This window comes from Staurois parvus, unplaced genomic scaffold (assembly GCF_062004578.1).
Source record: "Staurois parvus isolate SC_StPar_1 unplaced genomic scaffold, SC_StPar_1.0 ptg000602l, whole genome shotgun sequence".
NCBI classification, from domain to species: domain Eukaryota; kingdom Metazoa; phylum Chordata; class Amphibia; order Anura; family Ranidae; genus Staurois; species Staurois parvus.
The window spans coordinates 257861-283727 of record NW_028318398.1 but is presented as its reverse complement, the minus strand read 5'-3'; the positions used below and the strand labels follow the sequence as shown (position 1 = coordinate 283727).

General features: G+C 48.2%; 1 protein-coding gene across 1 annotated transcript in view; it reads right to left on the bottom strand.

Moving 5' to 3' along the window:
- LOC149449819 (vomeronasal type-2 receptor 26-like) overlaps positions 1 to 25867 on the bottom strand; it is an 87035-nt gene that overhangs the window by 11043 nt on the left and 50125 nt on the right. Inside the window, exons 7-8 of the mRNA XM_089692714.1 lie at positions 14949 to 15259; positions 10441 to 10564 (exon numbers count right to left, since the gene is read on the bottom strand). Coding sequence (XP_089548840.1) covers positions 10441 to 10564; positions 14949 to 15259 — 435 coding nt within the window. The remainder of the gene's footprint in view (positions 1 to 10440; positions 10565 to 14948; positions 15260 to 25867) is intronic.

Genomic DNA, 25867 nt, shown 5'->3' with positions numbered 1-25867 from the left:
GAGGGCCACAGAATTGTTACTGAGGGCCACAGAACCATTACTTAGGGCCACAGAAACGTTACTCAGGGACACATAATTGTTACTGAGGGCCACAGAACTGTTACTTAGGGCCACAGAAACGTTAGTTAGGGCCACAGAATTGTTACTCAGGGACAGACACAGAATTGTTACTGAGGGCCACAGAATTGTTACTGAGTGCCACAGAACCGTTACTTAGGGCCACAGAAACGTTAGTTAGGGCCACAGAATTGTTGCTCAGGGACAGACACAGAATTGTTACTGAGGGCCACAGAATTGTTACTGAGGGCCACAGAAACGTTACTCAGGGACACAAAATTGTTACTGAGGGCCACAGAACAGTTACTTAGGGCCACAGAAACGTTAGTTAGGGCCACAGAATTTTTACTCAGGGACAGACACAGAATTGTTACTGAGGGCCACAGAATTGTTACTGAGGGCCACAGAACCGTTACTTAGGGCCACAGAAACATTACTCAGGGACATAGAATTGTTACTGAGGGCCACAGAATCGTTACTTAGGGCCACAGAATTGTTAGTTAGGGCCACAGAATTGTTACTCAGGGACAGACACAGAATTGTTACTGAGGGCCACAGAATTGTTACTGAGGGCCACAGAACCGTTACTTAGGGCCACAGAAACGTTACTCAGGGACACAGAATTGCTACTGAGGGCCACAGAATCGTTACTTAGGGCCACAGAAACGTTAGTTAGGGCCACAGAATTGTTACTCAGGGACAGACACAGAATTGTTACTGAGGGCCACAGAATTGTTACTGAGTGCCACAGAACCGTTACTTAGGGCCACAGAAACGTTACTCAGGGACACAGAATTGTTACTGAGGGCCACAGAACTGTTACTTAGGGCCACAGAAACGTTAGTTAGGGCCACAGAATTGTTACTCAGGGACAGACACAGAATTGTTACTGAGGGCCACAGAATTGTTACTGAGGGCCACAGAACCGTTACTTAGGGCCACAGAAACGTTACTCAGGGACACAGAATTGTTACTGAGGGCCACAGAACCGTTACTTAGGGCCACAGAAACGTTACTTAGGGCCACAGAATTGTTACTCAGGGACAGACACAGAATTGTTACTGAGGGCCACAGAATTGTTACTGAGGGCCACAGAACCGTTACTTAGGGCCACAGAAACGTTACTAAGGGATACAGAATTGTTACTGAGGGCCACAGAATTGTTACTTAGGGCCACAGAAACGTTAGTTAGGGCCACAGAATTGTTACTCAGGGACAGACACAGAATTGTTACTGAGGGCAACAGAATTGTTACTGAGGGCCACAGAACCATTATTTAGGGCCACAGAAACGTTACTCAGGGACACAAAATTGTTACTGAGGGCCACAGAACCGTTACTTAGGGCCACAGAAACGTTAGTTAGGGCCACAGAATTGTTACTCAGGGACAGACACAGAATTGTTACTGAGGGCCACAGAATTGTTGCTGAGGGCCACAGAACCGTTACTTAGGGCCACAGAAACGTTACTCAGGGACACAGAATTGTTACTGAGGGCCACAGAATCGTTACTTAGGGCCACAGAAACGTTAGTTAGGGCCACAGAATTGTTACTCAGGGACAGACACAGAATTGATACTGAGGGCCACAGAATTGTTACTGAGGGCAACAGAACCGTTACTTAGGGCCACAGAAACGTTACTCAGGGACACAGAATTGTTACTGAGGGCCACAGAACCGTTACTTAGGGCCACAGAAACGTTACTTAGGGACACAGAATTGTTACTCAGGGACAGACACAGAATTGTTACTGAGGGCCACAGAATTGTTACTGAGGGCCACAGAACCGTTACTTAGGGCCACAGAAACGTTACTCAGGGACACAGAATTGTTACTGAGGGCCACAGAACCATTACTTAGGGCCACAGAAACGTTACTTAGGGCCACAGAATTGTTACTCAGGGACAGACACAGAATTGTTACTGAGGGCCACAGAATTGTTACTGAGGGCCACAGAACCATTACTTAGGGCCACAGAAACGTTACTCGGACACAGAATTGTTACTGAGGGACACAGAATTGTTACTCAGGGCCACAGAATTGTTACTCAGGGACAGACACAGAATTGTTACTCAGGGACACAGAATTGTTACTCAGGGACACAGAATCGTTGAATTAAAGAGTATGTCAGACAACATGCAGAGGAGTGGCAGAGGAGGCAATGTTTTAGGATCGAGCAGACGTGGCAGCAGAGGAAGGGGTCGAGGCAGCACTAGTCGCAGCCAGAGGCCAGTGCTCCCAGTGTCATCCAGCGGTCGTGTCTCCACCGACAACCCTGCCGTCATCGATTGGTTGGCTCGGTCGTCTTCCTCTTCCCAGGACACCTCTGACACCTACAGCCAATGGTCGGTGGGTACGTCAGACACAACCGTTAGTTGGCATGGCCCGGGAGCAAGCCCACTGAAATCACGTGTCCTCTACCTGCCCCTGTCCTTTGGTGTTCCCTCACCAAGCGAAGTATCGCATGCTGTGGGCTCAGCCCCACTGTACAGTGAGGAAGAGCTAACAGAGGGCGGTCAGGAACGGGGGGAGACATCCGCCTCTTCAGCAGCCAGGCGAAGAAGTACTGGCGAGGAGAGTGGCTCGGTAGCCGGTCTAGAGACAGGTCTGTCTCCTGACCCAGACGCAGCCGAGGGGGCTAGTAGTGAGGCGGAGACCCTACTTGATGATGAGGAGGTTGATCGCACTTGGCAGCCTCGTCGTCATCAGGCAATTTCTTCCGCATCATCAGGAGAAGAGGGTGCCAGCTTGGCAGCGAGCGAAACAGTCGGTGGGTTGCCCAGGAGGCAGCAGGGTCGCAGCAGTGTCAGTGGAGCCAAACGGCCACGGAGTAGAGCACCAGCTCCACTGCAGCCTACCACCATGGCCAGTAGTGGTGCCGGTGTGCACGGAGGAAGTAGCAGTCAGCCAGTGAGGAGTAGCGGGGGCAAAGTTTCCTACTCGGCGGTGTGGCAATTTTTCTTCAAGCCGCCCGAGGAAGTAAACGTAGCCGTATGTCGACTATGTGGCCAGAAAGTCAAGCGTGGCCAGGGGGCCCATGTTGGGACTACAGCGTTGCGTCAGCATATGCAGCGTCGCCATTTGGTGGCCTGGGAAAACCGTGATAAAGATACGGCGGTTCTGCCTGACCCAGCCCCCGCTCCATCACCCGCTCCGTTACTTGCTCCGTCACCCGACGTCAATCGCCCTCTATCAGCCAGTCAAGGCTCCAACACCTCTGCTGAGGGGAGTTGTCGCTCGTTGGCATCTTCCGCTCGTTCAGATGCTCCTTCTCCTGCTACTCCTCTTCACGGATTCCATCAGCAGTCTTTCTTGGAATTCGTTTCCAAGAGACAACAGTTTGCGAGCACGCACCCGACGGTGCAAAAGCTGAACGTCCTCCTGTCCAAGTTGCTGGTGCTGCAGTCCCTCCCTTTCCAACTGGTGGACTCAGCACCTTTCCGAGAAATGATGGCTTGTGCCGCACCGCGGTGGAGAGTGCCAAGCCGTCATTTCTTCGCCAAAAAGGCAGTGCCAGCCCTGCATTCACATGTAGAAGAGATGGTGGGCCAGTCTTTGAGCATGTCGGTCTCTGCCAAAGTGCACGGCAGCGCCGACGTGTGGAGCTGTAACTACGGTCAGGGACAGTACATGTCATTTACGGCCCACTAGGTGAACGTGGTGCCGGCACAGCCGCACCAGCAACTTGGACAGGTCACGACGCTTTTGCCTCCACGTTTGCACGTCCTTGGTCCAGCAAAGATGTCCGCCTCTACCACCTCTTCTTCCGCCGTGTCCTCAGCCGCCACCCCCGTGCCAAGTCCCATTACCCGACCGGCATATCACATGTGCAGGGAGCAACGGTGTCACGCTGTGCTGCACCTGGTATGCCTTGGCGAACGTAGTCACACAGGGGAGGAACTTCTGAGTGTAATGAACAGAGAAATCGACAGATGGCTGTCTCCGCGCAAACTGAAAATCGGAACCATGTTGACCGACAACGGAAAGAACATGGTGTCTGCTCTGCGTCAAGGAAGGTTGTGCCATGCGCCATGCATGGCTCACGTGTTCAATCTGGTTGTCAAGCGGTTCCTAAAATCCACCATCCCACTGCAAGACATCCTTAAAATGTCACGTAAACTTTGCATGCATTTCAGCCATTCCTACAGCGCAAAGCACACCCTCCTTGAGCTGCAGCGGCAGAACGGAATTCCACAGCATCGCCTGATCTGCGACGTTGCAACAAGGTGGAATTCAACCCTACACATGTTAGACCGCCTTTACGAGCAGCGAAAGGCCATCACCGATTTCCTGATGTTACAAGCGGATAAAGGTACTCCCCTGTGTAACTTAGATGTCAGCCATTGGTAGCTCATGCGTGACACCTGCCGCTTGCTCAGGCCCTTTGAGGAGGCCACGCTATACCTGAGTCGGCAGGACTATGGGATGAACGACGTCATTCCTCTGTTGCACGTCCTGGAACAAATGCTGTTAACAATGGCTGGTCAGGGTGCGGTAGACGTGGCGCACAGATCTCAACGCCACATGACCCCTGTGGGGCAGGACAGGAAGAAGAGGAGGAGGTAGAGGAGGACATTTGTGCTCAGGAATTATTGAGTGAAATGGGTGGTTTTTCCACTCAGCGGACAGGAGTGGAGGAGCAGGAGCATCTGGTAGAGGAGGAGGAGGAGACAGAGGACCCAGACGCACCGTGGCAGTATGCTGTGGAGATGGAGGCAGGGAGTCCCTTGCATTCCTTGGCACAAATGGCCCTTAGCATGCTCGGTTGCTTGCGTAGCGACAGCCGAATAATAACCATCAGACAGAGGGATGACTTTTGGCTGTCCACCTTGTTGGACCCTCGCTACCGTTCCAAAATGGTGGCCTTTTTCACACTTGCTGAGAGGGAGGCCAAAATTACGTACTATAAAAACCACCTATGTAGTCAGTTGGTCTCTGCCTTTCTGTGCCAACGTCCATCCTCAGACACTGTGGGCCCTGTGCGCTCGCGTTCCGCTGCCATGGCAGCAGGGGAGGGGTGGGGTGGTAGGAGCAGTGGCAGCTCCACCAGCAGCGGCTGCCTCAGTCTGCAGTCGATGATGAGTAGCTTTCTTCACCAGCGCAGTGAGGAAACTACTAACCAGCCGCAGCAGCAGCAGCAGCATCAGGTGGACCTGGAGCAGGAGCTCAAACAACAGGCTTGGACTTACTTGGACAGCACCCTGCCAACCGAGGTAGACAATCCCCTTGACTACTGGGCAACGAAACTTGACCTTTGGCCCCAACTAGCTGAATTTGCCCTTGAAAGGCTGTCATGCCCGGCCAGTAGCGTGGCATCGGAGCGCGTGTTTAGTGCGGCAGGAGGTATTGTAACTCCGCGGAGGACACGACTGTCCACCCAAAGTGTGGAGAGACTCACGTTTGTGAAAATGAATCAGGCATGGATTAGTCTGGATTTCAAACCACCAGTTCCTGACACAACTGACTAAATCCGCCATGAATCATGCCCCAAACATGTGCCACGTTCAGGTCTCCGCACACTGCTGCTGGGTTCCATTTTGTCATAGGGTGCTGGCAGATTACGGGCCTCCCATAGCTGCTGCCAGGCCCCTAATCTGCCATGGGCCCCTGTACCGCCTCCTCACGCTGCTGCAAGGTCCACAGTGTCTCATGGGTCCCTGTACCGCCTCCCATTGCTGCTGCCAGGCCCCTAATCTGCCATGGGCCCCCGTACCGCCTCCTCATGCTGCTGCCAGGTCCACAGTGTGTCATGCCATGTGCCACTTTCAGGTCTCCTCACACTGCTGCTGGGTTCCATTTTGTCATAGGATGCTGGCAGATTACGGGCCTCACATTGCTGCGGCCAGGCCCCTAATCTGCCATGGGCCCCTGTACCGCCTCCTCACGCTGCTGCAAGGTCCACAGTGTGTCATGCCATGTGCCACTTTCAGGTCTCCTCACACTGCTGTTGTGTTTCATTTTGTCATAGGGTGCTGGCAGATTACGGGCCTCCCATAGCTGCTGCCAGGCCCCTAATCTGCCATGGGCCCCTGTACCGCCTCCTCCCGCAGCTGCAAGGTCCACAGTGTGTCATGCCATGTGCCACTTTCAGGTCTCCTCACACTGCTGGTGTGTTTCATTTTGTCATAGGATGCTGGCAGATTACGTGCCTCACATTGCTGCGGCCAGGCCCCTAATCTGCCATGGGCCCCTGTACCGCCTCCTCACGCTGCTGCCAGGTCCACAGTGTCTCATGGGTCCCTGTACCGCCTCCCATTGCTGCTGTCTCCAACGCCACACTCTGCCATGTGCCACTTTCAGGTCTCCTCACACTGCTGCTGGGTTCCATTTTGTCATAGGATGCTGGCAGATTACGGGCCTCACATTGCTGCGGCCAGGCCCCTAATCTGCCATGGGCCCCTGTACCGCCTCCTCACGCTGCTGCAAGGTCCACAGTGTGTCATGCCATGTGCCACTTTCAGGTCTCCTCACACTGCTGGTGTGTTTCATTTTGTCATAGGATGCTGGCAGATTACGTGCCTCACATTGCTGCGGCCAGGCCCCTAATCTGCCATGGGCCCCTGTACCGCCTCCTCACGCTGCTGCCAGGTCCACAGTGTGTCATGGGTCCCTGTACCGCCTCCCATTGCTGCTGTTTCCAACGCCACACTCTGCCATGTGCCACTATCAGGTCTCCTCACACTCCTGCTGGTTTCCATTTTGTCATAGGTTGCTGGCAGATTACAGGCCTCCCATAGGTGCTGCCAGGCCCCAAATCTGCCATGGGCCCCCGTACCGCCTCGTCACACTGCTGCTGGGTCCACAGTGTGACATGGGTCCCTGTACCGCCTCCCATTGCTCCCACTCTGCCATGTGCCACTTTCTGGTCTCCTCACACTCCTGTTGTTTTCCATTTTGTCATAGGTTGCTGGCAGATTACAGGCCTCCCATAGGTGCTGCCAGGCCCCAAATCTGCCATGGGCCCCCGTACCGCCTGGTCACGCTGCTGCTGGGTCCACAGTGTGTCATGGGTCCCTGTACCGCCTCCCATTGCTCCCACTCTGCCATGTGCCACTTTCAGGTCTCCTCACACTCCTGCTGGTTTCCATTTTGTCATAGGTTGCTGGCAGATTACAGGCCTCCCATAGGTGCTGCCAGGCCCCAAATCTGCCATGGGCCCCCGTACCGCCTCGTCACGCTGCTGCTGGGTCCACAGTGTGTCATGGGTCCCTGTACGGCCTCCCATTGCTGCTGTTTCCATTGCTCCCACTCTGCCATGTGCCACTTTGAGGTCTCCTCACACTCCTGTTGTTTTCCATTTTATCATAGGTTGCTGGCAGATTACAGGCCTCCCATAGGTGCTGCCAGGCCCCAAATCTGCCATGGGCCCCTATACCGCCTGGTCACGCTGCTGCTGGGTCCACAGTGTGTCATGGGTCCCTGTACCGCCTCCCATTGCTCCCACTCTGCCATGTGCAACTTTGAGGTCTCCTCACACTCCTTTTGTTTTCCATTTTGTCATAGGTTGCTGGCAGATTACAGGCCTCCCATAGGTGCTGCCAGGCCCCAAATCTGCCATGGGCCCCCCTGCCGCCTGGTCACGCTGCTGCTGGGTCCACAGTGTGACATGGGTCCCTGTACCGCCTAACATTGCTCCCACTCTGCCATGTGCCACTTTCAGGTCTCCTCACACTCCTGCTGGTTTCCATTTTGTCATAGGTTGCTGGCAGATTACAGGCCTCCCATAGGTGCTGCCAGGCCCCAAATCTGCCATGGGCCCCCGTACCGCATGGTCACGCTGCTGCTGGGTCCACAGTGTGTCATGGGTCCCTGTACCGCCTCCCATTGCTCCCACTCTGCCATGTGCCACTTTGAGGTCTCCTCACACTCCTGCTGGTTTCCATTTTGTCATAGGTTGCTGGCAGATTACAGGCCTCCCATAGGTGCTGCCAGGCCCCAAATCTGCCATGGGTCCCCTACCGCATGGTCACGCTGCTGCTGGGTCCACAGTGTGTCATGGGTCCCTGTACCGCCTCCCTTTGCTCCCACTCTGCCATGTGCCACTTTGAGGTCTCCTCACACTCCTGTTGTTTTCCATTTTGTCATAGGTTGCTGGCAGATTACAGGCCTCCCATAGGTGCTGCCAGGCCCCAAATCTGCCATGGGCCCCTGTACCGCCTGGTCACGCTGCTGCTGGGTCCACAGTGTGTCATGGGTCCCTGTACCGCCTCCCATTGCTCCCACTCTGCCATGTGCCACTTTGAGGTCTCCTCACACTCCTGTTGTTTTCCATTTTGTCATAGGTTGCTGGCAGATTACAGGCCTCCCATAGGTGCTGCCAGGCCCCAAATCTGCCATGGGCCCCCGTACCGCCTGGTCACGCTGCTGCTGGGTCCACAGTGTGACATGGGTCCCTGTACCGCCTCCGATTGCTCCCACTCTGCCATGTGCCACTTTCAGGTCTCCTCACACTCCTGCTGGTTTCCATTTTGTCATAGGTTACTGGCAGATTACAGGCCTCCCATAGGTGCTGCCAGGCCCCAAATCTGCCATGGGCCCCTGTACCGCATGGTCACGCTGCTGCTGGGTCCACAGTGTGTCATGGGTCCCCTGTACCGCCTCCCATTGCTCCCACTCTGCCATGTGCCACTTTCAGGTCTCCTCACACTCCTGTTGTTTTCCATTTTGTCATAGGTTGCTGGCAGATTACAGGCCTCCCATAGGTGCTGCCAGGCCCCAAATCTGCCATGGGCCCCCGTACCGCCTGGTCACGCTGCTGCTGGGTCCACAGTGTGTCATGGGTCCCTGTACCGCCTCCCATTGCTCCCACTCTGCCATGTGCCACTTTCAGGTCTCCTCACACTCCTGCTGGTTTCCATTTTGTCATAGGTTGCTGGCAGATTACAGGCCTCCCATAGGTGCTGCCAGGCCCCAAATCTGCCATGGGCCCCCGTACCGCCTGGTCACGCTGCTGCTGGGTCCACAGTGTGTCATGGGTCCCTGTACCGCCTCCCATTGCTCCCACTCTGCCATGTGCCACTTTGAGGTCTCCTCACACTCCTGTTGTTTTCCATTTTGTCATAGGTTGCTGGCAGATTACAGGCCTCCCATAGGTGCTGCCAGGCCCCAAATCTGCCATGGGCCCCCGTACCACCTGGTCACGCTGCTGCTGGGTCCACAGTGTGTCATGGGTCCCTGTACCGCCTCCCATTGCTCCCACTCTGCCATGTGCCACTTTCAGGTCTCCTCACACTCCTGCTGGTTTCCATTTTGTCATAGGTTGCTGGCAGATTACAGGCCTCCCATAGGTGCTGCCAGGCCCCAAATCTGCCATGGGCCCCCGTACCGCCTGGTCACGCTGCTGCTGGGTCCACAGTGTGTCATGGGTCCCTGTACCGCCTCCCATTGCTCCCACTCTGCCCTGTGCCACTTTGAGGTCTCCTCACACTCCTGTTGTTTTCCATTTTGTCATAGGTTGCTGGCAGATTACAGGCCTCCCATAGGTGCTGCCAGGCCCCAAATCTGCCATGGGCCCCCGTACCGCCTCGTCACGCTGCTGCTGGGTCCACAGTGTGTCATGGGTCCCTGTACGGCCTCCCATTGCTGCTGTTTCCATTGCTCCCACTCTGCCATGTGCCACTTTCAGGTCTCCTCACACTCCTGCTGGTTTCCATTTTGTCATAGGTTGCTGGCAGATTACAGGCCTCCCATAGGTGCTGCCAGGCCCCAAATCTGCCATGGGCCCCCGTACCGCCTGGTCACGCTGCTGCTGGGTCCACAGTGTGTCATGGGTCCCTGTACCACCTCCCATTGCTCCCACTCTGCCATGTGCCACTTTCAGGTCTCCTCACACTCCTGCTGGTTTCCATTTTGTCATAGGTTGCTGTATGGCCTCCCATTGCTGCTGCCTCCACCGCCACACTGTGGCTCCAAACACTGGTTTTGGCCCCGTGACTGCCCAAATGAGTGAAGTGTGCGGTGATTCTAAGATCGACGGCACTCATCTGCATGTCATACTGACTGACAGTATTATTTCTCTTCCCCAGCAGACTCCAAGGGCATTTAAATTAAAGGTACAGTGTTCTGCACTAATATTAAGTCTCTCTGAAGCCTAGAAACACCCTTTTTTAAGTTAAATTCACAGCGAATATATTCGACTCGAATCAAATTTTTTCCACGAATTCGCCGAATCAGTCAAATCGAATTTTTGAATACTTCGCTCATCTCTACTCTTGAGGGGGAAAAAGGACATAAATGTAATTTATTTACAGTATTGCATGACCGCGCAATTGTCAGTTAAAGGAACACTGCGCCGTAATGCAAAAAATAGCCTGGTCAGGAAGGGGGGGGGGGAATCCTCTGGAGGGCAATAGTGGTAATCTCTATCCAGAAACACAAACTCTACCGGAAATGTTGGATATCTCTTCTTCTGGACATGGGACACACTCATAGCAGCATTTGTGAACAGAAGATCCAAACTTTTTTCTGCAGCCAGGTAAGCAGGGTTCTGAGCATCGAGATACTGGGACCTGAAATTCAGATATTATTATTATTATTATTTTGTATAGGTCTATCACATCCCATGAGACTATTATCCCATGGTAATTACACTGTGTGCAGCCCGAACAAACGATCCTGTGTGTGGAGGAGCTCTGCACTGACAGGAGGACACAGCACAGCCTCTCTCCTGTCTCCTGTGGGGGTGGGGGGGGGGACATACAGGTGGGGAACATAATGTGAGGGGTTGGAGGGTTAACTTGTGCTGGGAACAGTAATTGGGGGGGGGGGTATTTGCTAAAAGGGGGGATTGGGGTGGAAGGATATGTGCTATTAGAAGGAATGAGGGGGATATGTGCTAGGAGGGGGGATGGGGGGTATTCTAGGACAAGGGGGGATTGGGGGAGATATGTGTTTATAGGGGAATTGGGGGGATATGTGTTAGGAGGGGGGAACATATTAGGAGGGAGGATTGAGGGAGATATGTGCTAGGTGGGGGATTGGGAAGGAATATGTGCAAAGAGGGAGTTTGGTTGGATATGTGCTGGGAGGGGGGATTGGGAGTGGAGGGATTTGAGCTAAGAGTGGGATTTTTTCATGCAGGGGGTGGGGGTTTGTGCTAGAAGGGGATGGGGGAATTTGGGTTAAGAGGATAGGGCTTGAGAGGATTTGTGCTGGGAAGAGTAATTTGGAGGGGGTTGTGCTAGAAGGGGGAATGAGAGGGGATTGTGCTAGGAGGAAGGATTTGGGGGATAGGATTTGTGCTGGGAGGGGGGTTTGGCAGGGAGGATTTCTTCTAAAATGGGAAATTTGAGGATAATATAACGTGTGCTGGGAGGGATGATTTTTTTGGGGGGGTGAGACATGATATGAGTGCACTTAACAGATCCTCATAGCCCATAGCTGGGTTTGCTTGAATTTCCTTACAGACACAGCCTCAATCTGTAGCCAGCCACACACTGTGCAGATGGATGCTGTGTCTGTAAGGGAATCCAATCTTAGCTATGTGCTGTGGTGTGGAGGAGCTATGAGTACCCAGGCTGGTTACAGTGTGGGGAAGGGAGGAGGAGATCTTAGTGCTCTGCCAGCAATGACCTTGTCCTCTTTTCTGCTAACCATTGTCTTCTGCCCTGCTGACCCCTGCCCTCTGCACTGATGACCCCTGCCCTCTGCACTGATGACCCCTGTCCTCTGCACTGATGACCCCTGTCTCCTGCACTACTGACCCTTGTCCTCTGCACTGATGACCCCTGTCTCCTGCACTACTGACCCCTGTCCTCCATCCTGGTGACCTGATAACCCCTTTTCTCCACCCTGCTGATCCTTGCCATATGCTCTGTTGCCCCTTATCATCTACTCTGCTGACCCCCTGTATACTACCCCACTGATCTCACATCCTCTGCCCCCCTGCACCCCCACATCAGACAGGCTAGATCAGGCCCTGCTTGACAAGTACACACACTCACGCTAAAATTTTAAATGAACTCTCCACAATACCATACACTCTTATTTATTCCTAGAAAAATTTTGCATAAAATACAGGAATTCTTGGTTCATGTACATTGCAATACATGTTCAAGTTAGCCAACTGCATCAAAGTGATTCTTTTTTTTCATTCTTGAGGTTTCCTTCTTTTAGTATCTCATGTGTTGTATATTTGTAAGTCATTAAGTTCTGAACTCAGACGATACACTATATTGCCAAAAGTATTGGGCCGCCGGCCTTTACACATGAACTTTAATGGCATCCCAGTCTTAGTCCGTAGGGTTCAATATTGAGTTGGCCCCGCCCTTTGCAGCTATAACAGCTTCAACTCTTCTGGGAAGGCCGTCCACAAGGTTTAGGAGGGTGTCTATGGGAAAGTTTGACCATTCTTCTAAAAGCACATTTGTGAGGTCAGACACTGATGTCAGACGAGAAGGCCTGGCTTGCAGTCTGACATCAGTGCCTGACCTCACAAGGTGTTCTATGGGGTTGAGGTCAGGACTTTGTGCAGGCCAGTTGAGTTCCTCCACCCCAAACTCTCTCATCCATGTCTTTATGGACCTTGCTTTGTGCACTGGTGCGCAGTCATGTTGGAACAGGAAGGGGCCATCCCCAAACTCTTCCCACAAAGTTGGGAGCATGAAATTGTCCAAAATGTCGTAGTATGCTGATGTCTTAAAAGTTCCTTTCACTGGCACTAAGGGGCCAAGCCAAACCCCTGAAAAACAACCGCACACCATAAACCCCCCCACCACCAAACTTTACACTTGGCACAATGCAGTCAGGCAAGTACCGTTCTCCTGGCAACCACCAAATGCAAAAATATGCATCGGATTTCCAGAGAAGTGTGATTTATCACTCCAGAGAACACATGTCCACTGCTCTAGAGTTCAGTGATGGCTTGCTTTACACCACTTCATCTGACGCTTTGCATTGCACTTGGTGATGTAAGGCTTGGATGCAGCTGCTCGGCCATGGAAACCCATTCCATGAAGCTCTCTACACACTGTTGTTGTGCTAATCTGAAGGCCACACCAAGTTTGGAGGTCTTTTGCTATTGACTCTGCAAACAGTTGGCAACTTCTGCGCACTGTGTGCTTCAGCATGCGCTGACCCCGCTCTGTCATGTGACGTGGCCTACCACTTGGTGGCTGAGTTGCTGTTGTTCCCAGTTGCTTCCACTTTGTTATAATCCCACTAACAGTTGAGCGTGGAATATTTAGTAGCCAGGAAATGTCATGGATGGACTTATTGCACAGGTGACAACCTATCACGGGACCACGCTTGGAGTCACTGAGCTCCTGAGAGCAACCCATTCTTTCACCAATGTTTGTAGAAGCAGTCTGCATGCCTAGGGGCTTGATTGTATACACCTGTGGGCATGGAGGGGATTGGAACAAGTGAATCTGGTGATTTGGAGGGCGGGGACAATATGTTTGGCAATATAGTGTATCTCTATTTCTACTGCATTGTGCAGGTCAGTGATTATAAGGGCAGAGATGCCTCAAGTGACTGGATTCTTTTTTAACTAATAGGAGCAATGCATTAAGCGCTCTGTGCTGTAATCTCCTTGTATTCTGTTTGTTTTGGGGGGTTTTGGGGGCATACCTGGTTGCGAGCTAAGATTCCTGCTGGTGCTGTCCACCCTATACTGTATCTCTACACAGTTCCTATTTTTCTAATTAATCCCAAATTCTTCATCTTTATTGTTATTCCAAGTTTACACTCACCGGCCTCTTTATTAGGTACATTTGTTCAATTGCTCGGTAACACAAATTGCTAATTAGCCAATCACATGGCAGCAACTCAATGCATTTAGGCATCTAGACATAATGAAGATGACTTGGTGAAGTTCTGAGCATCAGAATGGGGAAGAAAGGGAATTTAAATGACTTTGAATGTGACATGGTTGTTGGTGCCAGACGGGCTGGTCTGAGTATTTTAAAAACTGCTGATCTACTGGGATTTTCCCCGCACAACCATCTCTAGAGTTTACAGAGAATGGTCCAAAAAAGAGAAAATATCCAGTGAGAGTCAGTTGTGTGGACAAAAATGCCTTGCTGATGTCAGTGGTCAGAGGAGAATGGGCAGACTGGTTCGAGATGATAGCAAGGCAACAGTAACTCAAACAACCACTCATTACAACCAAGGTATGCAGAATACCATCTCTGAATGCACAACACATTGAACCTTGAAGCAGATGGGCGACAGCAGCAGAAGACAATACCAGGTGCCATTCCTGTCAGCTAAGAACAGGAAACAGAGGCTACAATTCACACAGGCTCACCAACATGGGAAAATAGGAGACTGGAAAAATATTGCCTGGTCTGATGAGCCTCGATTTACTCTGCGACATTCAGATGGTAGGGCCAGAATTTGGTGTAAATAACATGAAATCATGGATCCATCCTGCCTTGTATCAACGGTTCAAGCTGGTAATGGTGGTATTTTCTTGGCACACTATGAACCCCCTAGTCCTAACTGAGCATCATTTAAATGCCATGGCCTCCCTGATTATTTTTGGTGACCGTGTCAATCCCTTTCTGATTACAGTGTCCTCATCTTCTGATGGCTACTTCCAGCAGGATAATGTCACAAAGCTCAAATCATCTCAAACTGGTTTCTAGAACATGACAATGAGATCACTGTACTCCAATGGCCTCCACTGTCACCAGACCTCAATCCAATAGAGGATCTTTGGGATGTGGTGGAACGGGAGATTCGCATCATTGATGTGCAGCCAACAAATCTGCAGCAACTGCGTGATGCTATCATGTCAATATGGAACAAAATCTCTGAGGAATGTTTCCAACACCTTGTTGAATCTATGCCACAAAGAATGAAGGCAGTTCTGAAGGCAAAAGGGGGTCCAACAGGTACTAGCAAGGTGGACCTAATAAAGTGGCCGGTGAGTGTATATCATGGACTTACCTCATTGCCAAGCTTCCATGTTATGGCTTTAGTATTCATTTGTAATTGCTGATCTTCTGGTGCCCAGGATGTAAAATTTCCCACATCATTATAAATCATAGTGTGATTATCCTTAAATACCCAATTTGTAATTTTGTAATGATAAACAAATTCTCCGTATTCATTAAAAAATGATCTTGGCTCGAGTAATCCAAATTCATATTTAATTTCTTTTAAAAGATGATACAACTTCAATTTGAATATAGAAAGATAAAATGTGTTAAGTAAAGAAAAGTAACAGGACAAAGGGAAATCAATATTTATATCCAGCCCTCAGTGTCCATCAGATTATCTCCTGATCTTGTAGAAAATAATCAATATACTTAGTTGTCACAAACTGAGCATAGTGGAGTGACCTGGACCCTACTCTGACTATGTCTGGGTTCCCTGAGGAGTGGAGTCTGAAGAACGGGCAATATTCACTAGGGACCCCTCACAGAGGTTTGGACTATTTCCCTAAGGTTGCTTCCCCAGATACTAGCAGACTGAGGAGGAAGAAGCCATAGGACCACTAGCAGGGACCACTAGCAGAGACGATCAGAACACTAGTGAGAAAACTGACTGGTGGACAGTCGTATAACATATTAGGGACAGATCAAGCAGTGTTTGCAGGGAGAGCTAGTTGCTGCTGTTGATTGCTGAAATCTTATACTGTATATTTACAGTAAGTCAAAGACACACCTAAAGGAATTCATAAAGAGTGTTTATGACACCAGACAGCCTTCTTATGGCTATAGAAACTGCCCGATTCTGATATCAATCAAAAGTAGAAAGTGGACATGTGGGGGAACTAGTATCTCAGCGTCTCCATCAGGCTCCATCCACTGTGGCATCATTTCATATCTTTGGTGTTCATTTCATATATGCGTTGGTCCGGGTGGATTCGAAAAAATTTTGCAGTTTTTTTTTAAAGATTGTTACATATTGGTTTTCGGTTGGAATCGTCATTCATCTATACATTTTTCAAAGCTAAGAATTGTATTAGACTGTGGAACTGAACTGACTGACTGTGACAATTACAAATTCAATTTAAATCCCAACTTTACTTGAATCTGAAAATTTAATTTGTTACATTTTTCAGATTCATTGACATTTGTTACTATGTTTTTTCAGAGATTTAAATACATCTGAATCTCTGAAAATTCAATTTTTGTCCAAAAATCGATTTGTTACAAAACTAAACACACATGTCTAGTCGGCTGTAAAGTCAACAACATCATTAACAACCAGTGACAGGTAGAAGGGGAGGCAGTAGACACAACAAATCTGCCACTCGGCTACACAGCAGAGGACAGAGACAGACACAAGTCTTATACACCTCCACTTTCATTATCTACAAACTGAAGGAAATTATTTTGAATTTGGTACATTAATGGCACCACTTTGTAAAACTGGCATTATTAACCACTTCCAGTCCGGACACTTTAACCCCCTTCCTGCCCAGGCCAATTTTCAGCTTTCAGCGCTGTCACACTTTGAATGACAATTGCACGGTCCTGCAACACTGTACCCATATGAATTTTTTAGCATTTGTTTGAGACAGATAAAGCTTTATTTTGTTGGTATTTATTCACCACTGGGATTTATATTTTATTTGCTATATAAATGAAAAAGTCCCAAAATTTTGAAAAAAATTGTTTTTCTTATAAAATTTTGCAAATAAATAATATTTCATCATAAATCTTGGCCAAAATGTATTCTGTTAACTTTTTAGTAAAAAAAAAAAAAAATAACCCAAATTAGTTTATAACCAAAAATTATAATTTAAAAAAAAATTTTACATTTTACATTCCCAGGGAGCGCGCACAGTCCAATAAGGCGGGCACTCTTTATGAACGGCAACCCGCCCCTGGACTGCCACTGTCCAGCTGTTTACATACAGCGGCCGGACGGCAAGTGGTTAATAACTTCCTGAATCTTTTGCACATGTTGACAACGCTATCAAAACAGAAGGCAGGGCTTTTTGAAGCAGCCGCAGGTTATTTGAAAGGGTCCTATGTCCGGAAAAGTGTCAGTAGGCATTTGTTGAGTCCTGTAGCAGGTCTTATGGCCTGGTATGATACAGGAAGGGGAGGGGGAGGGCACACATTTGTTCCCCACTTTTCTGGACTTCCAGACTGCATGATCTGTTTAAGGCTCTGCTATGGATTTTCCTTTATTTTTTAGTAGCCCCCTTAAAATACCAGACTCAGAGTATGTTTCTTATGGCTTTTTTGTAAAATAACAAACATATTACACTTAACTGCTCCCTACAATTGCATAGAGCAGCCCCAATCCTCCTTTTCTTGTGTCACTTGCTGCCAAGTGCCCCCAGAACAAGCCACTTGCTCTTGGGACACTCATGCATGCTCACTACAGAGCCAGCCCTGTTAGTCCATAAGACACACAGAGTTCAGCTTGGCCCTGCCCCCAGCTCCCTCCTCGCTGGCTGTGATTGGCAGCAGCAGGAGCCAATGGCTCCACCTGCTATGCCTGAGCCAATGAGGAGGGAGATAGCTAGGAGAGCAGCTGCTCTCATGCACATATCTGGATCAAGATTGGGCTCAGGTAAGTATTGGGGGGGGGTGAGGGGGGAGCTGCACAGTGCATTTCTCTACCTTCATGCATAAAATGCTTAAAGGTAAAAGGCCTTCAACCTTTAGAATCAAAAGACACGCTCCCAACACTTTACATATATTCTACACTATATTGCCAAAAGTATTGGTTGGCCGGCCTTTACAAGCACATGAGCTTTAATGGCATCCCAGTCTTAGTCCGTAGGGTTCAATATTGAGTTGGTCCCGCCCTTTGCACCTATAACAGCTTCAACTCTTCTGGGAAGGCCGTCCACAAGGTTTAGGAGGGTGTCTATGGGAAGGTTGGACCATTCTTCCAGAAGCACATTGTCAGGTCAGGCACTGATGTCGGGGGAGGAGGCCTGGCCTACAGTCTCTGCTCTAATTCATCCCAAAGGTGTCCTATCTGGTTGAGGTCAGGACTCTGTGCAGGCCAGTCAAGTTCCTCTACCCCAAACTTTCTCATCCATGTCTTTTTGGACCTTGCTTTGTGCACTGGTGAGCAGTCATGATGGAACAGGAAGGGGCCATCCCCAAACTGTTTCCACAAAGTTGGGAGCATGAAATTGTAAAAATGTCTTGTTATGCTGATGCCTTAAGAGTTTCCTTCACTGGAACTAAGAGGCCAAGCCCAACCCCTGAAAAACAACCCCACCCCATAATCCCCTCACCACCAAACTTTACACTTGGCACAATGCTGTCAGGTAAGTACCATTCTCCTGGCACCTGCCAAACCCAGACATGTCCATCGGATTGCTAGACAGAAAAGTGTGATTCATTACTCCACTGCTTTAGAATCCATTGGCGGCGTGCTTTATACCACTGCATCTGACGCTTTGCATTGCACTTGGTGGTGTGAGGCTTGGATGCAGCTGCTCGGCCATGGAAACTCATTCCATGAAGCTCTCTATGCACTGTTATTGTGCTAATCTGAAGGCCACACAAGGTTTAAAGGTCTTTAGCTATTGACACTTCAGACATTTGGTGACTTCTGCGCACTGTTCTCTTCAGCATGCGCTGACCCCACTCTCTCATTTTAAAGGCAAATTTGTCACTATCACATTTTATAAGAAGACATATATATAAAGAAAAGGGAAAACAGTGAGTGCAGCCATATGGGACCAGAGCACTGGTCTAAGCATGAAGACAATCCAAAAAGAGAAAAACAATCTGAACACCACAACTAGAGATGAGCGAATCGAACCAGGCGAACCGGAATTCGAGTCGAATTTCAGGAAATATTCGATTTGCGTCGAATCCGAAATTTTGCCTACTTCAGGTGCGCGAATCGAACATTTCCCGATCAGCCGGCAAAAGTGTCCCTGCAGTGAGCTCCGCTATTTCTGACAGTTCTCTGACAGAAGGAACACATGTTTAGCGGTTGAAACATTGTATCTATTAGTTTACATTTAGGATACAGATGTTTCAACCGCTGTACATGTGAAGAAGCTGTCAGAGAACTGTCAGAAATAGAGGAACTCTGCACATACACTTTTTGCCGGCTTGGAATTATTCTTCTTTTCATCCTACTTCTTCTTCTTCTTCATCCTCATCCTCATCCTCTTCTTCTGAGGATGAGGATGAGGATGAAGAAGAAGAAGAAGAAGAAGTAGGATGAAAAGAAGAATAATTCCAAGCCGGCAAAAAGTGTATGTGCAGAGTTCCTCTATTCTGCAGATACACTTAGAGGAGCTCTGCAGATACACTTAGAGGAGCTCTGCACATACACTTTTTGCCGGCTTGGAATTAATCTTATTTTCATCCTACTTCTTCTTCTTCATCCTCATCCTCATCCTCAGAAGAAGAAGAAGAGGATGAGGATGAAGAAGAAGAAGTAGGATGAAAATAAGAATAATTCCAAGCCGGCAAAAAGTGTATGTGCAGAGTTCCTCTATTCTGCAGATACACTTAGAGGAGCTCTGCACATACACTTAGAGGAGCTCTGCACATACACTTTTTGCCGGCTTGGAATTAATCTTATTTTCATCCTACTTCTTCTTCTTCTTCTTCTTCTTCTTCATCCTCATCCTCATCCTCAGAAGAAGAAGAAGAGGATGAGGATGAGGATGAAGAAGAAGAAGAAGAAGTAGGATGAAAATAAGAATAATTCCAAGCCGGCAAAAAGTGTATGTGCAGAGCTCCTCTAAGTGTATCTGCAGAGCTCCTCTAAGTGTATCTGCAGAATAGAGGAACTCTGCACATACACTTTTTGCCGGAAACCGCTGTATGGAGGGAATGTCCCAGAACTGTCAGAAATAGACTATTTATGACAGTTCTGGGACATTCCCTCCATACAGCGGTTGAAACCGCTGTATGGAGTGAATGTCCCAGAACTGTCAGAAATAGACTATTTATGACAGTTCTGGAACATTCCTTCCATACAGCGGTTGAAACATTGTATCTATTTGTTTCCATAAATGACATTCTGCAAATACACTTAGAGGAGCGCTGCAGATACACATTTTGCCGGCTTGGAATTAATCTTATTTTCATCCTACTTCTTCTTCTTCTTCTTCATCCTCATCCTTATAAGAAGAAGAAGAGGATGAGGATGAAGAAGAAGAAGAAGAAGAAGTAGGCAAAAAGTGTATCTGCAGCGCTCCTCTAAGTGTATCTGCAGAATGTCATTTATGGAAAAAAATAGATACAATGTTTCAACCGCTGTATGGAGTGAATGTCCCATAACTGTCAGAAATAGACTATTTCTGACAGTTCTGGGACATTCACTCCATACAGCGGTTTCAACCGCTGTATGGAGGGAATGTCCCAGAACTGTCAGAAATAGACTATTTATGACAGTTCTGGGACATTCCTTCCATACAGCGGTTGAAAGATTGTATCTATTTGTTTCCATAAATGGATCCATTTATGGAAACAAATAGATACAATGTTTCAACCGCTGTATGGAAGGAATGTCCCAGAACTGTCATAAATAGTCTATTTCTGACAGTTCTATGACATTCCCTCCATACAGCGGTTGAAACCGCTGTATGGAGTGAATGTCCCAGAACTGTCAGAAATAGTCTATTTCTGACAGTTATGGGACATTCACTCCATACAGCGGTTGAAACCGCTGTATGGAGGGAATGTCATAGAACTGTCAGAAATAGACTATTTATGACAGTTCTGGGACATTCCTTCCATACAGCGGTTGAAAGATTGTATCTATTTGTTTCCATAAATGGATCCATTTATGGAAACAAATAGATACAATGTTTCAACCGCTGTATGGAAGGAATGTCCCAGAACTGTTAGAAATAGTCTATTTCTGACAGTTCTATGACATTCCCTCCATACAGCGGTTGAAACCGCTGTATGGAGGGAATGTCCCAGAACTGTCAGAAATAGACTATTTATGACAGTTCTGGGACATTCCTTCCATACAGCGGTTGAAAGATTGTATCTATTTGTTTCCATAAATGGATCCATTTATGGAAACAAATAGATACAATGTTTCAACCGCTGTATGGAAGGAATGTCCCAGAACTGTTAGAAATAGTCTATTTCTGACAGTTCTATGACATTCCCTCCATACAGCGGTTGAAACCGCTGTATGGAGTGAATGTCCCAGAACTGTCAGAAATAGTCTATTTCTGACAGTTCTATGACATTCCCTCCATACAGCGGTTGAAACCGCTGTATGGAGTGAATGTCCCAGAACTGTCAGAAATAGACAGAAACTGTCACAGAACTGTCCTTCTTCTCATCCTTCTCCTTCTTCTCATCCTTCTTCTCATCCTTCTCCTTCTTCTCATCCTTCTCCTTCTTCTCATCCTTCTCCTTCTCCTTCTTCTCATCCTTCTCCTTCTTCTCATCCTTCTTCTCATCCTTCTCCTTCTTCTCATCCTTCTCCTTCTCCTTCTTCTCATCCTTCTCCTTCTTCTCATCCTTCTCCTTCTCCTTCTTCTCATCCTTCTCCTTCTCCATCTTCTCATCCTTCTCCTTTTCCTTCTTCTCATCCTTCTCCTTCTGCTTCTCCTTCTCCTTCTCCTTCTTCTCATCCTTCTCCTTCTTCTCATCCTTCTCCTTCTTCTCATCCTTCTCCTTCTTCTCATCCTTCTTCTTCTCCTCATCCTTCTCCTTCTTCTCATCCTTCTCCTTCTCCTTCTTCTCATCCTTCTCCTTCTTCTCATCCTTCTCCTTCTCCATCTTCTCATCCTTCTCCTTCTTCTCATCCTTCTCCTTCTCCTTCTCCTTCTTCTCATCCTTCTCCTTCTTCTCATCCTTCTCCTTCTCCATCTTCTCATCCTTCTCCTTCTTCTCATCCTTCTCCTTCTCCTTCTTCTCATCCTTCTCCTTCTCCTTCTTCTCATCCTTCTCCTTCTTCTCATCCTTCTCCTTCTCCTTCTTCTCATCCTTCTCCTTCTCCTTCTTCTCATCCTTCTCCTTCTCCTTCTCCTTCTTCTCATCCTTCTCCTTCTTCTCATCCTTCTCCTTCTTCTCATCCTTCTCCTTCTCCTTCTTCTCATCCTTCTCCTTCTCCTTCTTCTCATCCTTCTCCTTCTCCTTCTTCTCATCCTTCTCCTTCTTCTCATCCTTCTCCTTCTTCTCATCCTTCTCCTTCTCCTTCTTCTCATCCTTCTTCTCATCCTTCTTCTCATCCTTCTCCTTCTTCTCATCCTTCTCCTTCTCCTTCTTCTCATCCTTCTCCTTCTCCTCATCCTTCTCCTTCTCCTCATCCTTCTTCTCATCCTTCTCCTTCTCCTTCTTCTCATCCTTCTCCTTCTTCTCATCCTTCTCCTTCTTCTCATCCTTCTCCTTCTCCTTCTCCTTCTTCTCATCCTTCTCCTTCTTCTCATCCTTCTCCTTCTTCTCATCCTTCTCCTTCTTCTCATCCTTCTCCTTCTCCTTCTTCTCATCCTTCTCCTTCTCCATCTTCTCATCCTTCTCCTTCTTCTCATCCTTCTCCTTCTCCTTCTTCTCATCCTTCTCCTTCTTCTCATCCTTCTCCTTCTCCTTCTCCTTCTCCTTCCTGATCTCCAAGGGCATTTAAATTAAAGGTACAGTGTTCTGCACTAATTTAAAGGCTCTCTGAAGCCTAGAAACCCTTTTTATAAGTCATCTTCGTAGCGGAGAAATTCGCATCGAATCGAATTTCATACTGGAATTCGCCGAATCAGCCGAATCAAATTTTTCAATTCTTCGCTCATCTCTAACCACAACGGTAGAATTAGTAAACAACATAAGCATTACAATGATATATGACCCAGGTGCGCACCCTAAGGTAAGGCACAAGGAACATTAATATCTGTCACTGGATAGTTCACTGTAGAAAATGTAGCAAGAAGGAAAAACAAAGGGAAAGAAAAGAAACAAGCACAGGAAGTGAGAAAAGGCAGAGGGGGAGTCAGGAAGCGGGAAGAGACAGGGGGCAGGGCCACACCGGTGGTCATCTGGACAAATCCCAATTGGGGGGGCATGACAAGTCATGTCTGAAGCAAGGAAACCGGTACCTAGACAGATGACAGTGAGTCCACTAGTCCAAATGAATGAGGTTTGGGGAGGCACAGCAGGAACACACAATTCCCGAAGGGTGGTGGAGGAGAAATGGAGCCAGACCCACCACAATAGCTTATGTTTGTCATAAGTGTCATTAGCAAATGCCAACATTTCTTCCATGCGCATAATATCATTAATCCTAGAGACCCACAAAGAAAGGGGAGGGGGGGGTGGCTGTTTTCCAAAAAAGGGGTATCAGTTGGCGAGCCGCAGATAAGAAGAAACACAGTAGACATCTCTTTTGTGCCGCCAAGGAACCCGGTAATATAGAAAGAAGAGCCATCTCCGGGGAAGAGGTCAAGGACTCGCCATAGATTTTATTATAAACATCAAAGGCTTCGTACCAAAAGGGTAGAATTCTATTGCAATCCCACCAAATGTGGAAATGAGTGCCCACAGCCCCACTACTACGCCAACAAAGGTCAGATGTAGAAGGAAATACCCTATGCATGGACAAGGGATCCCTATACTGTACCATCATGAGAGGAGCTTAAAATTTTATTCCTGTGAGTATCAGGATATAGAAGATGTATGGGTAAAATGGAATGACGTAAGCCGTTCCCCATCAGATATGTCCCTACCCAGATACTGGGACCACGCCCTGGTATAGGATGGAAGTTCAGAGTGAATCGCGGAATGTAAAAATCTGTAGAGGGAAGCTAAAAGATGTCTGGTAGGTTCAGAAAGGAAACATAACTGCTCAAACTCAGAGAGCAGGCAATGGATATGAGAGGAGGAGTGCAAGTGTTTACAAAATGAAGATAAGTGCAAAGCAGTCAGCCAATCCCTAGGACAACCCAGCAGGAGAGGGAGGCCCGTCTAAGGATGAATTGAGTCATGAGCTACCAGCCAGGAGGCATGGGAGAAGAGACTAAGAACAGAAGAACCTATCCCTTGTGGAAAGGAAGGATTGTCAAATAGAGACGACAGTGGGGAAGGATCGACGACAGTAGGGTATTAAGGCCACATCTATACCATACACCATGGTATAGATGGTTCCACCATAGTTCCACCATGGAAGAAGCCTTATGATAGGGTCTGGGGAACCGATCAAGCATATGTGCCAGCAAGGCGGCTCTGTAATACAGCTCAAAATCAGGCAAGCCTACTCCACCCAAGAGCTTCGGATAAGTAAGTAACTTGTACTTCAGTCTCGAAAAACCACGATGCCCAATGAACATGATCGATATAGAACACGGGGAGAGGAAGAAACTCCTGGGCACTGAAACCAGGATAGTCTGGAAAACGTAGAGCAATTTAGGTAAAGTGTCCATCTTAAGGGTGTTAATGCGTCCAAACCAGGGCAAAGAGGAAGCTCCCCATAAGGCCAAGTCTTTACGCAGACAAGAAATCAGGGGCAGACAATTAAGGGAGTACAGTTCAGCAAGATTGGAAGGTATCAGTACCCCGAGGTAGGAAATATCCTTCAGACGCCACTGAAAAGAAAAATTGGAGTGAAGATGCAACAACATGTTGTTGGGCAGAGTAGTATTCAGCGCCTCCATTTTTGAGATATTCAGTTTAAAGTTACTGTACGAACCAAGCCTATGAAACTCATGAAGTAGACTAGGGAGTGAGATGAGTGGCTGTTGCATGCAAACCAGAAGGTCATCTGCATAAAGAGAAAGTTTGCGATGGGAGGAAGGGATATGAATACCCAAAATAGAATCGTTAGCCCGTATAGCCCGCGCCAGGTGTTCCATAACCAAAACAAAAAGTAGAGAAGAAAATGGGCATCCCTGCCTAGTGCCGTTCGAGATAGAGAAGGACGAAGAGGATGTGTCATTCACAAGAACCAACGCCATGGGATAAGAATAAAGGGACATAATCCTGGCAGTATACCTTGATCCCAAACCTATCTACTCCAGAGTGAGACGCAAAAAACGCCAATCTACTCAATCAAATGCCTTCTCAGCATCAAACGAAAGAAGGCAGGCCTTCAGGCGATGCTGTTTGATATAGGAAATAAGATGAATAATTTTAGTGGTGTTATTCCTAGCCTCACAACCCAAAATGAAACCCACCTGATCCTGGTGAATCAAAGCAGGGAAGAACAGTGACAAATGGTTCACCATAATATTAGCAAATAACTTGACATCTAGGTTAATCAGGGAAATTAAGCGATAACTACTGTAGAGGGATGAATCCTTATCCAGTTTAGGAATAATTAAAATATTGGCTGAAAGGCTGGATAAGACAGGTGAGAGTCGTCAATGACATTAAAAGCTTGGGATAAAAGCCGGGCCAGCAAAGGGGCAAAAGTTTATAGAATCATGGAGAAAACCCATTGGGACCCATGCACTTACCGGATTTGAGATCTTTAATTGCCCCAAGGACTTTTGGAACAGAAAAAGACTCCTCAAGATCTAAGGAGTACTATGCATCAAGAACCGGCAATGCCATCTAGGTGATGTACTGAAAGGGGCAAGGGCCAACAGAAGCATTAGGGGTCACAGAGATAAATTATAGAGTTCAGAATAGAAACGTTCAAACGCCAAGGAGATTCCCTTATTATGATAAGTTTTGGTATTATCGGGAACCTGAATACATTGGATCGGGTGACGAGACGGGCGAGAGTGGAGTACCCACGCCAAACGTTGGCCACATTTATTGGCTAAAGAATAATGAGTATTATGCACTCTATCACATGCAATGAGGGAAGAGGAGTCCAGCAATTGAAGTATAACCTGGTGGGCATTACACAGATCAACCGAGAGAAAAGGATCCAACGTGCGCTTAAGAGAGAACTCTAAGGCCGCGACAACCGAAAACAACCGGCGAATGTCCGAAGCCCGAGCCTTCTTTAAGCGGGCGCCGTGCTGAATG